At 44.5% G+C, this 13,763-nt stretch overlaps 1 protein-coding gene across 1 annotated transcript in view; it reads right to left on the reverse strand.

The window, feature by feature from the left end:
• The window catches only part of UST (uronyl 2-sulfotransferase), a gene marked incomplete at both ends in the record, with an annotated part of 164,212 nt that extends 150,975 nt beyond the window's left edge, over positions 1-13,237 (reverse strand). The window contains one exon of the mRNA XM_080341719.1: positions 12,985-13,237. Within this exon, the coding sequence (XP_080197845.1) occupies positions 12,985-13,237 (253 nt within the window). The remainder of the gene's footprint in view (positions 1-12,984) is intronic.
• Positions 13,238-13,763: the final 526 nt, after the last annotated feature.

Below are 13,763 nucleotides of genomic sequence, written 5' to 3' on the forward strand. Positions count from 1 at the left end.
AGGCACGTAAAGAGCTTGCAGTTAGAGAGAGAAGCAGTTAGTACTTCAGCTTTCATTTAACTACAGTTACGAGAATGGCTACCTCACATGCGAAAGAGTGGTAGTACTATCCAGTTCTTAAGCTGAATTTCCATCAGCTAAAAAGTGATTTAAGAAACAAATTTGCAACAAAAAGACAATATGCAAGTATGTGGTATTTACCCCGATTCTTCTCTCCCTGTGTGTTGAAAAAGACTTTCAAAGAAGCCACTACTTTGCAAAGGACACCCTCACACATTCTCAAATCATGCTGCCTTGTCCAGAAGGTGAGGCCACAGCTGGAGTGCTCTGTGTCCGGTTCTGGGCTCCTCAGTACAAAAGACATGGAAATACAAGAGAGCGCCCAGCAAAGGGTCATGAAGATGAAGGGACTGGAGCACCTCATGTATGAAGAAAGGCTGAGGGAGCAGGGACTGTTCAGCCTGGAAATAAGGCTCAGATAGATCTTATCAATGTGTATAAAAACCTGAAGGAGGAAGAAACAGAGATATGCTCTTTTCATTGGTGTCCAGTGACAGGGCCAGAAGCAACAGGTACAAATTGAAATACAAAAGGTTCCCTCTGAACATCAAGAAATGCTTTTTTACTGTGAGAGTGACTAAGTGCTGGCACAGGCTGCCTATAGAGGTTGTGGAGTCTCCATCCTTGGAGATATTCAAAAGCCACCTGGACACCATCCTGGGCAACCAGCTCTAGGTGGCCCTGCTTGAGCATGGGAGGGTGGACCAGATGAACTCCAGCAGTCCCTTCCAACTTCAACCGCTCTGTATTCTGTGAAGGTGACTGAAAATTGTTTAGTTCTGTCAGAAAACTGAATTAATTGGGAATTAATCGGAGGATGCAAATCTGCAGCAGCTACTCCTTGATTTTCATAAAACCTCAGATTTTTCTTTCTTACCAAACTGCCTCTGGTTTCAACATTTCCTCAGCCAATAAGTGACAATGCATCCTCAGATTATAGCTAAATCTCAGTCTCTCCTGCCTCCATACCTGTTCCTAATGGTAACAAATAGATTTTCTACTATTTACTTACATATACAGCTACCTCTATTTTCCTGTTGCACAGATGCAGTGAGAACCAAAATGACACAATTGGAAAAAACCACAAACGACAGAACAAAACAAATTAAAAACTTCACAGATTCAAACAACCACAGGTGGTAGGGCTTAAGCCTTTCTATTTTGTTATTCATCCTCATTTACTTATTGTGATATCTCCCAATAGGCAACACAAAAGAAATTTGTATATTTGTATGGGGAGTTCTGCTAGCAAAGAACAATCAGCTGCAGATATGAAAGGAACTGAGAAGTCAGCAATTTCACAGCCTTTGACTTACAATATCTGCTGCAATACTTCAAATTATATCAAAGCTGTTGTCACACAGCCTTTTCACACAACTACAAGACTCATGAAGAAACAAACATGGCATCAAATGCACCCATCACGCTGGGACATATATTCCCCCACAGTGGTACTTCTCCAGTGCCTTATGTTGTCTTTGTTTTTAGGCATCCCAAGCACTCAGGTTTCAGTGATCCACTGACATGAAGTGACCTATCCATCTAAAAATCTTGCTACCGTAACTTCCAGGTTTGCCTTATCCCTCCTCCTCCTTCCATTTGGAAGTCTTCCATTGGTCATCAACCAATGTTTAAGAATAAATACTATGATAATCCAGATTCTTCCCACCAAACTTCAAGCATTTCTCCATGCACAAGTCATGGGCTCAGCTGTCATAAAGACACAGGTAGCCTGAGTTGGTCTTTAGAGATCCCTCTGCCTCTCCCTGCTGACTTCAGAGGGAACCTCTGAAAGAAGGAGTCAGGGCCTTTAGACAAGCCCCACACAGTCTAATTCTCATGTAAATTTTTCGAATCAACAAGACACCTGTCCATCCCCTTTGCCATCCACTAGTTCTCTCCCACTTAAAAATCTCTTCTAGGCACTACACTGCCCAATCTGAATGCAATTTCTACTTGCAATCTCATCAAACTTGTACAGAAGAGGTCTACCAACATCTGAGCTCCAAGGTCTTTCCACATATTTCAAAGTACCTCATCAGCATTTTTCCTTATCTTTTAAGAATGCAAAGGCATGGGCTACTCGTGGGACACTTCTGAGATGCCACTTACTTTTGATTTTGAATGCACAGACTCAGATGTCTCTTCTGTAGATGCAGGTCAAACAACAGAGGCAAGGGTTATTTGCTTTATAACACAAGCCACTGAGGAAAGAATACTTGGCTGAAGGAAGTAGGATCACCAGCAAGACATCATTTCAAAACCACCTGCTGCTAAACATGGTCTGGTGTTTTACAGTAAGAAATTCACAAGAGGACTGAGTACTCCTGTAAATACAAGAGAAGCAGAAGGAAAAGGATGTGCTCAAATCTCGGAGAGCAATAAGAAAACAAATGAAAGAACATGAGACCAAAGAAACAGTCTATATCAGTAGTGCATTGAACTCCTTTCAGACACACACCCAAAAAAGTGGCCATACTTAATGGTATTTCCTGCTAATTGCTATGAGATATAAAGTCATAATAACACTAATTACTGTAGGCATTCACAAAATTACTGTGTCATCTGAAATTGAAGCTGAACTGGTACATTGTGAGACAAATTCTCAAATGTTTTCTGAAACAACATCATAAGGCTTCATTTCTTCTCACACCTCCCCATCTGACCTAATGCCTTCAGGTCTCATGTCTGTTTTAACACAAGTCACTACCATGGAGCAAATTATCTGAACAGACAATTAAAAAATATATTCAGAAAAGCAACGCACATTCTAATCCACATAAGAATTTCCAAAGAAAGTTTAGGAGATCTTACAAGATAGAAGGCACACAGCTGGAATTTAGATTTCATGAGCAGGCTTTCAATTTTGGGCTGAAATATTGCATCTTTGGGATGATCAGAGTTTCCACCAAAGTAATCAGCCATTCTGATCAATTGCCTAGCAGCAACAGAGACTTTATGACAGTCTCTAGTAGTAATGACACAAAGGGTATGAAACATTCACTTATGTCACAAATACATTGTATGTATTTTAGGAACACTTAACATCAAACTACCAGGAGAGCTGTAGGGAGAACCTTCTCCCCTCAAACATCTATGACTGTCCAAATTGAAAAAAAATGGAAATGGTGACTCAAATCCCCTTGGCCAGCAGCTTTTAATCCAGCCACTGGCAGCTCATCTCAGAGATTTGCTACTTGCTAGAAGGTTGGTGACCCTGTATGAGTGCAATGTTTCGTTGGCATCCTCTCTCTGGAGCAGAACATCTGAACCAGCCATCCACTTCACCAGTAAAGGCTTTTAAAATAAACATTCTTAGGGGTGCTAAAACATACTGTTTACAAATTGCAGAGATGCACTTAATGCTTTACTCAAATTGTCATGAGCTCCATGATCTCCACGATCTCCACCTCAGTCTCCTGATGGCTTCCACCCTGAATCATAAAGTGTGGTAAGAAGAAAGCATTGGCAAACATCCAAATGTCTGTTTCTAAAGCTCTAGTACTCAGAAACCTTAATACAAACCTAATTATTGTGCTTCCATGCTTACAAACAAAGCCAAACATCTCTTTTCCACAAAATAAGGTCTGCTTCCCTCAATACAACTCTAAACAGCAAGAGAGTTAAATAAATTTCAGTCAAATAATTGCTCTCCACCCCTCTAGTGTCCAAACATCCTCTAACCCAGATTCTAAAACAAAGAAAAACAAATGCCTCATTATATAAACATAAGCTATGTTTGAAAATCTACTTGCCTTCTCACCAATAATGATGGGGAAACTTGCCTTGGTGCAAAGCCATGTGTCATCATTTTCCACAGCTTTCACTTGAAAGTTAACCCCCCCCCCAAAAAAAACCAAAAACACACACAAAAAAAAAAACAACACCACCAAAAAACACAAACCAAGCAAAACCCAACAATCTACAGACTTTTTAGCTTATGTTTTTGAGCTACTGCTCCACCAGTCAGATTAAGTCTTACAGGCAAGCACCTCCGCTGCCCAGGGAAAGGCAGCAGCAGCAGCTGAAGCAGCAGCAGCAATGTGCTCAGGCCTGGTGTTCCCTTCCAAGTTAGTGGCAACAGGCTACAGATGACTGACTTCTCTGAAAAGGGCTGATCTGACTTCCACCATATGCCTACGACAAACTGTAATGGCCTGGAAGTGACTTTCTCCCCTCACTGATAAGACAGGAAATCCAGATAAACAGCTGAGAGTGATTATGAATCTTATAGCAAGATCAAAGAGGAACCTCATTCTCACCAGTGTCAATAGGATTCATGTCCCTTTCTTGCCCCTGTGGTAAGAATGAGCAGCACCTGGACCCTTTCAAGCCCTGGCTCCAAAACTTACTCTTCCAAAAGCACCACAGCACAGAGGGGTAGTAGGGGGACCTTCCTCATCCACTCAGTTCTTCAGGACAGACAATCCAATTAGAGAGGACTGTAAACGCATCCTTAAAACTATCTGCCCTGAAGAACAGCGCAGCCATTTATTTTGGTAAGAGCGCTCGCAGACACCGGCCCGAGCACACAGAGTGGCCATTCTCCCCCTTGGCCGCGCTCCTCACGGCGGAAGCGCAGGGCTGCCTGTCACTGCCAGCGCTCACGGGGGGCAGCAGCAGGTGCAAAGTCACAACTTCCAAAAAAACCCAACCTCCCCCCCACAGTCTAATAAACAGAACTTTTTCCTCTAGTCCAAGATGAAAACATAAACTGTTACATCTCACCTGCAAACTTGTCTTCACACAGAGGGACAGGTATGAGACCAAAGCAGCCAGCAGTGCTCTTCTTGAATGGCTTACAAGAGCCAGAGCTAACAATGTGCAGGTGCTTTCACAGGAGGCCAAGACAACAACCCAGAACGAGGGGCTCTCTTAAGTGCCCCAAATTTATATTCGAAAAAACACAGCGATTATCATACAAAACACGCTCAAGCAATTTCAGTAATTGCAGTATCTTGCTAGACACAGAAGACATTAGAAACTCTCTCATGTTATTAATATATGAATTTAAATGATGGGATCAGAAGAAGACGGGGGAGGAAGAATCAATGACCAGCTGGAAACAAGGGGTAGAAGAGGATACTGGAAAAATACAAGATGTGAAAAATAAATGCATTGTTCTTTTTATCCTGTTGTATTTACTGTTTCAAGATTTTGTCTCGCGACGGTCCTAGGATCTTATTTGACCTATTCAACCATTTTACAGAGTATTCACACCAAAAACCACATCAAAATCAAGTCCCTCCACTATACCTTCATCATGTGTTCTACCTATTTTTACAATATAGACCTATACTTAAACAGCTAATTAAAAACTTCCACTTACTGTCACTGCTGATTTTGACACATGCTATTAATTTCCAAGTAGTTTTATCAGGAATCAGAGGAGTTAACCTCAGATCCTTTACTAGAGTTAAGAAAAAAAAAAAGACAGCCTTTATTTTCTTCACAGAGCATTAAGGGTTGAAGCTTTTCTATGATTTACTTTTGCTAGAGAGTCTCCCTTTCTGGCAGGCTTTAATGCTTACCTTTGTCAAATCCTAAGCAATCTTTCCCCTTCCTAACTACATATGAAACTATGAGAAGTACTGCATCCGCTACATTTTTCCCCCCCCATGACAGTCACAAGTCATTTTGGCTGAGTATTCTCTGATAAAGCACAAAGTGCTTGCCATTCACTTCACATGAACAAAGCTTCAAGAAATTGTATTTTTACTTTCATTTTTGCAAATCAAGTATAAGCAGCACCACTAAAAACAAGAAATAAGTGACCCGGTTACACTCTCCTGCACATGAAATATAAAAATTGATGCCCTTTGATGAGACTCTGGAAACCAATTATAGCAATAACTCCTGAAGTAAAACTGCACATAGACTGTGTTAATGACCAGTGGCAATACCCTTGAAAGAAAAGTAGCTGGACCATTTACTTTGTCTCAGCCTACACAGGAGCTCCCTTCTAACACTCTCTGCCTTACCTCTTTGACATGGCCAAAGTCCCTCCATGACAATATGATTTATCACAAGGATCTTCTTCCTTTAGGTATTTATACTGCTATCACTGTAATATCTGATAATATCTTATTCTGCTACACATTTATCTTCAAAATGTCCTTTGGACAAAATGGGATTAAATACAGACAGAACTAACACGCAACTTGTTCAGTGGCACCTGATGTCTGTCAGGGCAGGGAACTGAACCCTCCGTCATCTTCCCAAGCCCAGGAAGAGCATTTCATTAACCAGCAGACCTGGCCTTTCACAGGTGTATATACTTCATTGTCATATAACCTGGAAGTACACCAAAACCAAATACATTTTTGAAAAATCTGTATTGGTATTCCTTCTCATCAGGAACTGAATGTATCCTTTAAAACTCTTGTCAACAAAGTCAACAATACGAAAGAGAAAAATGTACACAGCTGCATATACGTAAAACCTGACTGCCAGATCAGAATCTGATTTTGAAAGACGAAAATTTATCTGAATAAATGCTGTCCGATTTTCCAAATAGATTTAGAATATCATCACAATGCATTCACACAGCCTTAAACATTTTGGCTATGACTTCCCTGTCCACAGTGTTTTATGGCCAGCCAGGATAATCCAGTCCCGTGGCCACTTCATCTTTCAAAAAAATGTAAGGCTCAAGTTGGTCATATAATGAGGTGCATTCTGGTTCTCCATAAAGTATTCCTTGACAGCATCATGTATTAGGTAGAGCTTTGTTAATCTTAAAATCGGACAAGCTGTGAGTGATGAGCAAGTCATTCAGCCTTTTAACAAAAGATTCTTGGAAATGAGGCACATCTTTTGTCCTCCAGAAAAGCTGATTTATAACTGGAGAGCTTAGCAACACAAATAGTCCAAACATATTTTATCTAAAAGATAAGGAATTCCAAAGAGGACAGAAAAGTTAATTAGGCAAGATATAGCTAAAGACTTGTCATTTTGGTTTAGATCATCTCTTTTCAAGGCTTCAGGAAGCAGCTTCTAAACTGACTTGTCAGCTCCTTACAATGTTAATGAATTTTAAAATGTAATAAATTCCAAGTGCAATGGAATTAAACAATGCACTGAAAAGCCAGAGAAAAATCAAAATGCTTTAAAGCACAGAAGAACTCTTTTGAGAATGCTACGCAGTCTTGAAAACAATAAGAAAAGCTGCCCATAAGAACATAACCAGGGCCTTGTTAAAAGCATATTCATTACAAAAACAGGGATTGTATCACCATACAGAAAGCCTCAGCCTTAGACCTCACTTTCTTTGCTTGAGTGTGCTGCTTCTACTCACACACCTGAAGGCCATTCTAATCTGTAAAGGATTCATGACTCATGTACAAAACAAAACTGGACAAGACAACTCTCTTCAGCCACAGAAAATCAGCATGCCATCTATCTACAATGGAGCATGCCAGGTACTTCTGTTGTTTAGAAAAGCTGGCCCTGAACAATTCTGTTTTCCAACATTTTAGATATAAATGCAGTATTACCAGAATGAAAAAATCCAAACCAATCCCTCCCTCCCCAACACCAACTGTTGCTTCCTCCTTCACACAGCTTAGGAACAAAATTTGTATACAAAACACTGTCAGTCACTTTTATTATTTGCTTTGGATAGTCAGTTTTTCTCTTCTGTCCCACTCTTAACAATCTAAGATAAAAAGCCAGATGCTTCCGAAGAAAAGAAACAAACAAACTAAACAACAAAAAACGACCAGCCCCCAAACACCCTACCAAAATAAAGCAAATTCATACTACCGCAATTAAAAAAAGTTTTACTTCGTGTTTAAAGTATTTTGAAGATTTTGTTATAACCTCCCCAAATACTCAGATTCCTTTTTGCTGCTTCTATTTGACAAAATTGTGCTTGTATTCCCCCATGTGTCCAAAATAAACAGAAATGTTGTTGTGACAACTTTAAGCCTATTGAAGATATCTGCCCAAAATAGCGAGCTTCCAATGGCAAGAAGTGTGAGAGTAGGGTGCAATTTAGAGAACACAACTGGCCACCTTAAGTCTTTTGTCTTGCATAGTAGGCCACAGCACATGCACCTTCCACATGCAATCAAACCAGGTACTCTTTGGCAGTGTTGAACTCTTGGGGAGCTCAACAGGTGAAATGCTTTAATTGACACGAACAAAAAGTTTGCACTGCAAATACTAAAGATCAAAATATTTTATTAATTTTTACTGGCCATTAGAGGCTCGCTACCAGCCTTGGAAATGCTTATTTCTGTATTTTGAAGCAAGTATATGTCACAAGCCAAAGAAGGCAAGAATAAAGCGATGCAAAACCACTGCAGTTGCAGGGGAATGGAGTCCCCAGTGCATTCCCCAAAAGCCACAGGGCTGTCCAAGATTTACGACTTCTGTCTTACTCATCTAAGGGAAGACTCTTCTCACTTCCTCCCACTGCTGGAGCTGGGTTTCAATTAGGGAGCCAGGATTACCTTGGCAGAATCAACAAGCAAGACCTCATAGATGCTGTGCAAGTCCCAATACTCCAGTTTATTACTGGAAAGCCTGGCAGTTTTTAAACTTTCTGGTTTTTTGGAGCTCATAGATGGTCCAGGACTGGTACACACCTCCACACAGCAAATTTAAGCCTACTGGAAACAGCATGCTCTTAAATATCATCCACAGATTCTTTAGAAATAACCCACTAACATCCATGCCCCCACGAATTACACGCTGAAAACCAGAGCTCTAGATCCATCCTGATGGCATGACTACAGTGGGAAACTTCAGCCACATTCTCATGAACCGCAGCCAGAACCAACAGCAGAAGCCATCAGCTTTCCACAGACCTTTCTGTCCTATTATGATCTTTATGTCAGAACAGGATAACTAACGAAACACAGCCTCATATCTACTAATCTATGCTCATTTCTTCCATATGACTCTGCTAGAGTTCTACAAGAGAAGAAAAGTCAATGCGAAGTGGAAATACTGAATACAGCTACCTTTTCCCCTATGAGCTGCCATAATGTTTTTACCAACAGATTCTCCCCAGTCAGTATGGCAATCAAAAAGGGAGTTGCATATGGACAGGACACCAGAGAAGCTGATTCAAGAGGAAAAAAAGAAAAAATATATATAGGCTGAATATTGTAAAAATACATTCATTCCCATCATGACCAAAGGAAAGTCCACAGAACTATTCAATCTTTACACTTAATTCCTTCAAAAATAATCTTATTCCTCTTCCTCCTCCACAGCATATGATGCAGGCCAAAGAACAAAATGAAAGCTTCCCCAGTGTTTTCACACTGCTTAGATTTTCTTTTATGCACACACCTGCCTGATGCAGGTGTGATTTCTCTCCTGATCGCTAATGAAGTTTTGTGTTGTTACTTAGGAACACCCTTTCAACTTCTGAGGTAAAAAACATCCAAGCATTCCCTCGAGAGTAACACCACCAACCACAAGCTGCGCACTGGAACTTGCAATGCAAATAAAAAACCCAAAGCCAGACAAGATGAGCCCTCCCCACACTGCAGAGGCCAGAAAGTGGTTAAACAGAGAAATCAATTTTTCCTTTCATCTAGTCCTTTTTGGTTCTTGTAGATTTAAATGCAATAAGGGAAACTGGAAAATTAACACATTGCAAACATGGTTTGCAAACGAATTGCTCCTTTCTGCTTGGGGATTTAAATTTTTTAAATTGTCATGAGACTTGACTAGTCCAACTGTTGCATAAAACACAGATGCAAATATGTAGGGCTTTGGTGGTTAGCTGGACTGGATGTCCAATACCTATTCCTCCAAATGCTTCTGTTAGTTCCCTGGAAAACAAGCAGAATACCTACTTACAAAAAAACCTGTTCATAATTTGCCAACCTTGCCAGTTGGGTACCACCATTCTTGCAAAACCTACACTAAGTACATAAAGCCCATCACTCTTTAGCAATGTCATTCACACAGATCCCCTCTGACAGCTCAAATGAAACTGTACACCAAGGACACACTGCATTCAGCTCTGGAGCCCCCAGTGCAGGACAGACATCGGCCTGTTGGAGAGGATCCAGAGGAGGCCACAGAAACAATGAGAGGGCTGGAACAGCTCTGCTGTGAGGACAGGCTGAGAGAGTTGGGGTTGTTCAGCCTGGAGAAGAGAAGGATCCAGGTGAGACCTTTTGCTGCCTTTCAGTACTTAAAGGGAGCCTATAAGAAGGATGGCGACAGACTTTTTAGAAAGGTCTGTTATGACAAGACAAGGGATAATGGTTTTAAACTACAAGAGGGGAGAGTCAGGTTAAACATAAGAATTTATTTATTTATTTATTTTTTACAATGAGGGTGGTGAAACACTGGCACAGGTGGCCCAGAGAGGTGGTAGATGCTCCATCCCTAGAAACATTCAAGGCCAGGCTGGATAGGGCTCTGAGCAACCTGACCTAGTTGAAGATGACCCTGTTGATTGCAGGGATCTGGACTAAATGACCTTCGAAGGTCCCTTCCAACTCTAACTATTCTATGAAGTGTAAAATAAATTTAGAAAGGAGAATGCACCTTAGCATTCAAGCAAAATATGTTCCACTTCTCTACAAAGCCAGCATCACAGCTTGCTTAGTGGGTACTAAGACTCTAGCCACAAGGAGACTGCTTCTTCTCAGCCACTGGTCTGCTGCATGGTGCTAGACAAGTCCTTGTCTTCTCAACATCCCAGGTGACTCAGGCACAGACAGAAAATTCCTATACTAACTGATAACAAGTGCAGAATTTAATTTATGGCTAGATATTAATAGATCTGTCTACTTTCTCCTGAGAAGAGCCAACACTTAAAAAAAAAACAAAAACAAAAAAACCAACCAGATAATTTTCAAAGAAGACTGCACTCCTTCCCCAGAGGCTCATCCCATTCAAGCACACACAATAAAGGCTTTTCTGCACTTGCACAAAAATTATCACAATCCATTCACCAAGATGCAGTGGTTTCCAAGCCTTTCATCTACAGGCCTCAGAAGATTTTCCAGCAGAGTCACAACTACTGGCTAGAGTAGTTAAGGTAGAAGATCCTAGTTTTATTTCCTAGATCTCTCAAAAGGCCACAAAGTGAGAAGCTGCATAACTTGGTATTTCTCACAGTCTGTTCCCACACAAGCCAAGAAATGTTCATCCCTGATGAAGAATAAAATAACGACATCAACTCTGCTTTGAAAAATATCTGTGCTTGATCCAACTAAAGAGTCAATCAATTGTAACAAAACCTGCTTCCACCTTGATGGAAAAATTGTCCTTTTCCACTTCAATTGAGAAATTTCTTCCTAATTGTAACATTAAAGGAAGAAAAAAATAAAGTCATTAAAATCCAAGCCTAAAAGGCAATATGTTCTCCTGTTCTCATTTGAATTTTCATTTATGTATTTCTCTAGTTACAGTAAAATCACGGAATAATGTGAACTGGGACTTCTGTTCACCTGGTACTACCCTGCCATCCTTCCTGCTAATGCAGGGAAAAGTTGAACTTGTTTGCTCAGGACCATGTCCAGTTGAATTCTGAGTATCTGCTAGCACACCCCAGCCTCCCTAGGCAGCTTGCTCCAAAGTCTGACCACCCTCACATTGAAATTTCTTTATCAAATATCACATTGGAATTTCCCTTGCTGTAACTGGTCTGTTGTCCTACTGCCATGCACCTGCCAGAAGAGCCTGGCTGTGTCCTCTTCATACCCTCTCACCAGTTAACTGAAGACATCTGATAGTTTTCTATTAAAGAAAAGCAACACACGCACAATTGTATTCCCAATATGTTAATAAGTACAAACAGATACGCATTTTCATCTTATTTTTCCGACATACAAGTACTGTACTCTTGTTTGCAACCTAACATTGTCTCTTACAGATTGCCTTTCTACAGCGTTCGCCACCAAAAGCTTACCTTCACAGACAAGCAGCACACCTAACGTGGTAACTCACACCACAAATTATCCCATGGTAATCCTCCCATAAGGGGAAACCCTTAGTTTTTGCTCCCTATTTGAACAGTCCTGCCAGTCTGAGGTACTTACACGACCTCAGGATGCACTTTGTTTTTCACAACTTCTCAGTTAAGCAGGGAAGCGACATTTAGCGATGTGGAAACTGGGCATGAAGAAAAACCACGTGCAAACTTGTGGTCAACATGAGGATGAAGACTACAGGCCACAGCATGCGGCTTGTACCTGCTCTGCCAGGACACCTCCTTCGGGGTTACGCAGGCTGTGGCAGCGCACGGGAGTGAGCTCAAGTGTCCCAGCGCTGCCCCTCCGACCCTACTAGCACACCTTTCTCTCCAGAAGCACATCAGCTGCACACGGACGAATGCTCGGTTCACCAAGTGTATGTGTGTAGCGCTTTTGTTTGTTTGTGAGTATTTGCTGCGGCTTTTTTCACAACAGCACCGTCTGCCACGAGCCATCTGTAACCCCGTTCCTCCCGCGCCGGGCAGAGCGCCCACCTGTGCGCACCTGCGGAGCGCTGCGCGGGTAACGCCCGGGCGCCCCCGCAGCGCGACCCTCCGCTGCCGCCTCCCGCCCACCTGACGGCGAGCGGCAGCCGGCGGGTCGCGCTCGGCCGCGGCCACCGGGCAAGGAGCCGCCTCCGGCCACCGACCTGTCTCGGGTTTGAGGCAGCGTCTCAAGGGGACTCTGCCTTTCGCCAAAATTAACTTATGAGAGGGCGCACCCCACCGCCCGCCTCCCCGGGCGCCGCCGGCCTCTCTCACCTCGGTGTCAGACCTCACGGCCCCGCGTAGCCCCTGCCCACCCCTGCCGGGCAGCCCCAGCCTCCCGCTGCCCCGGCCCCCCTCCCGCCGCCCGGGAAGCCCGACGGGGGCCACGGCCGCCCCTCCCGCCGGCGCCAGAGGGAGGCCCCAGCCCAGCCGCCACGGGAGGCGAGGAACCGCAACAAGTCCCCGCTGCCGCCAGCCGCCCTTACCCAGATAGTGCCGCAGGTCCAGCAGAAAGTGCGGGGGGCCCCCGTTGAGCTGGTAGAAGAGGGAGCCCAGGCAGAAGAGCAGCAGGGCGGCCATGCAGAAGCCGTAGTCGCGCAGCGAGAGGAAGGGCAGCAGCGAGAGGGGCCGCCGCCTCTTCCAGCCCCCGCCCTGGCCCGGGCCCCCTCCCGCCGCCGCGGGGGGCCGGGGCGCCGGGCAGTCCCCGCCGCCACCGTGCTCCTGCTGCTTCTTCTTCATCCTCCCCTTCGCCGCCGCCGAGTCACACAGCCCGCCGGGGAAAGCGCATCCTCCATCCGCCTGCTCGGCTCCCGCTGCCCGCGGCGATGAAAGTTCCCGGGAGCTCAGGGGACCCGTCCCGTCCTCATCGCCGGCTGCCCCCGGCCCCGCAGGCAGGCGAGAGTCCCCGGCGCTGCGGTGGCGGCTGCTGCGGAGCGCCGCTAAGGGGAGGGGAAGGAGGTGGTCACCATCCCGCTCCCTGGGGCTCCTCTCCTCCTCCGCCGCTCTCGCTCCCTCTCGCCACTCGGCCTCTCGCTCCGGTGTCAAGTTACAGCCAGCGCTCCGCCACCGACCGCCTGCAACTCGCGGCCGACTTGTGCGCGCCGCCCGGCCCCGCCGCCCCCGCCCGGCCCGGCCCTCGCCGCCCGCCCGCCCCCCGGCCCGGCCTGGCCCGGCCCCGGTCCCCGCGACGCGCCCGTAGCCTCCCCGCGAGCGACCCCTGCGGGCGCCGCCGCCCCACCGTCCTGGCTGCCGAGAGGCCCGGCCC

The sequence above is a fragment of the Nesoenas mayeri genome, assembly GCF_963082525.1.
Source record: "Nesoenas mayeri genome assembly, chromosome: 3".
In the NCBI taxonomy this organism is placed as follows: domain Eukaryota; kingdom Metazoa; phylum Chordata; class Aves; order Columbiformes; family Columbidae; genus Nesoenas; species Nesoenas mayeri.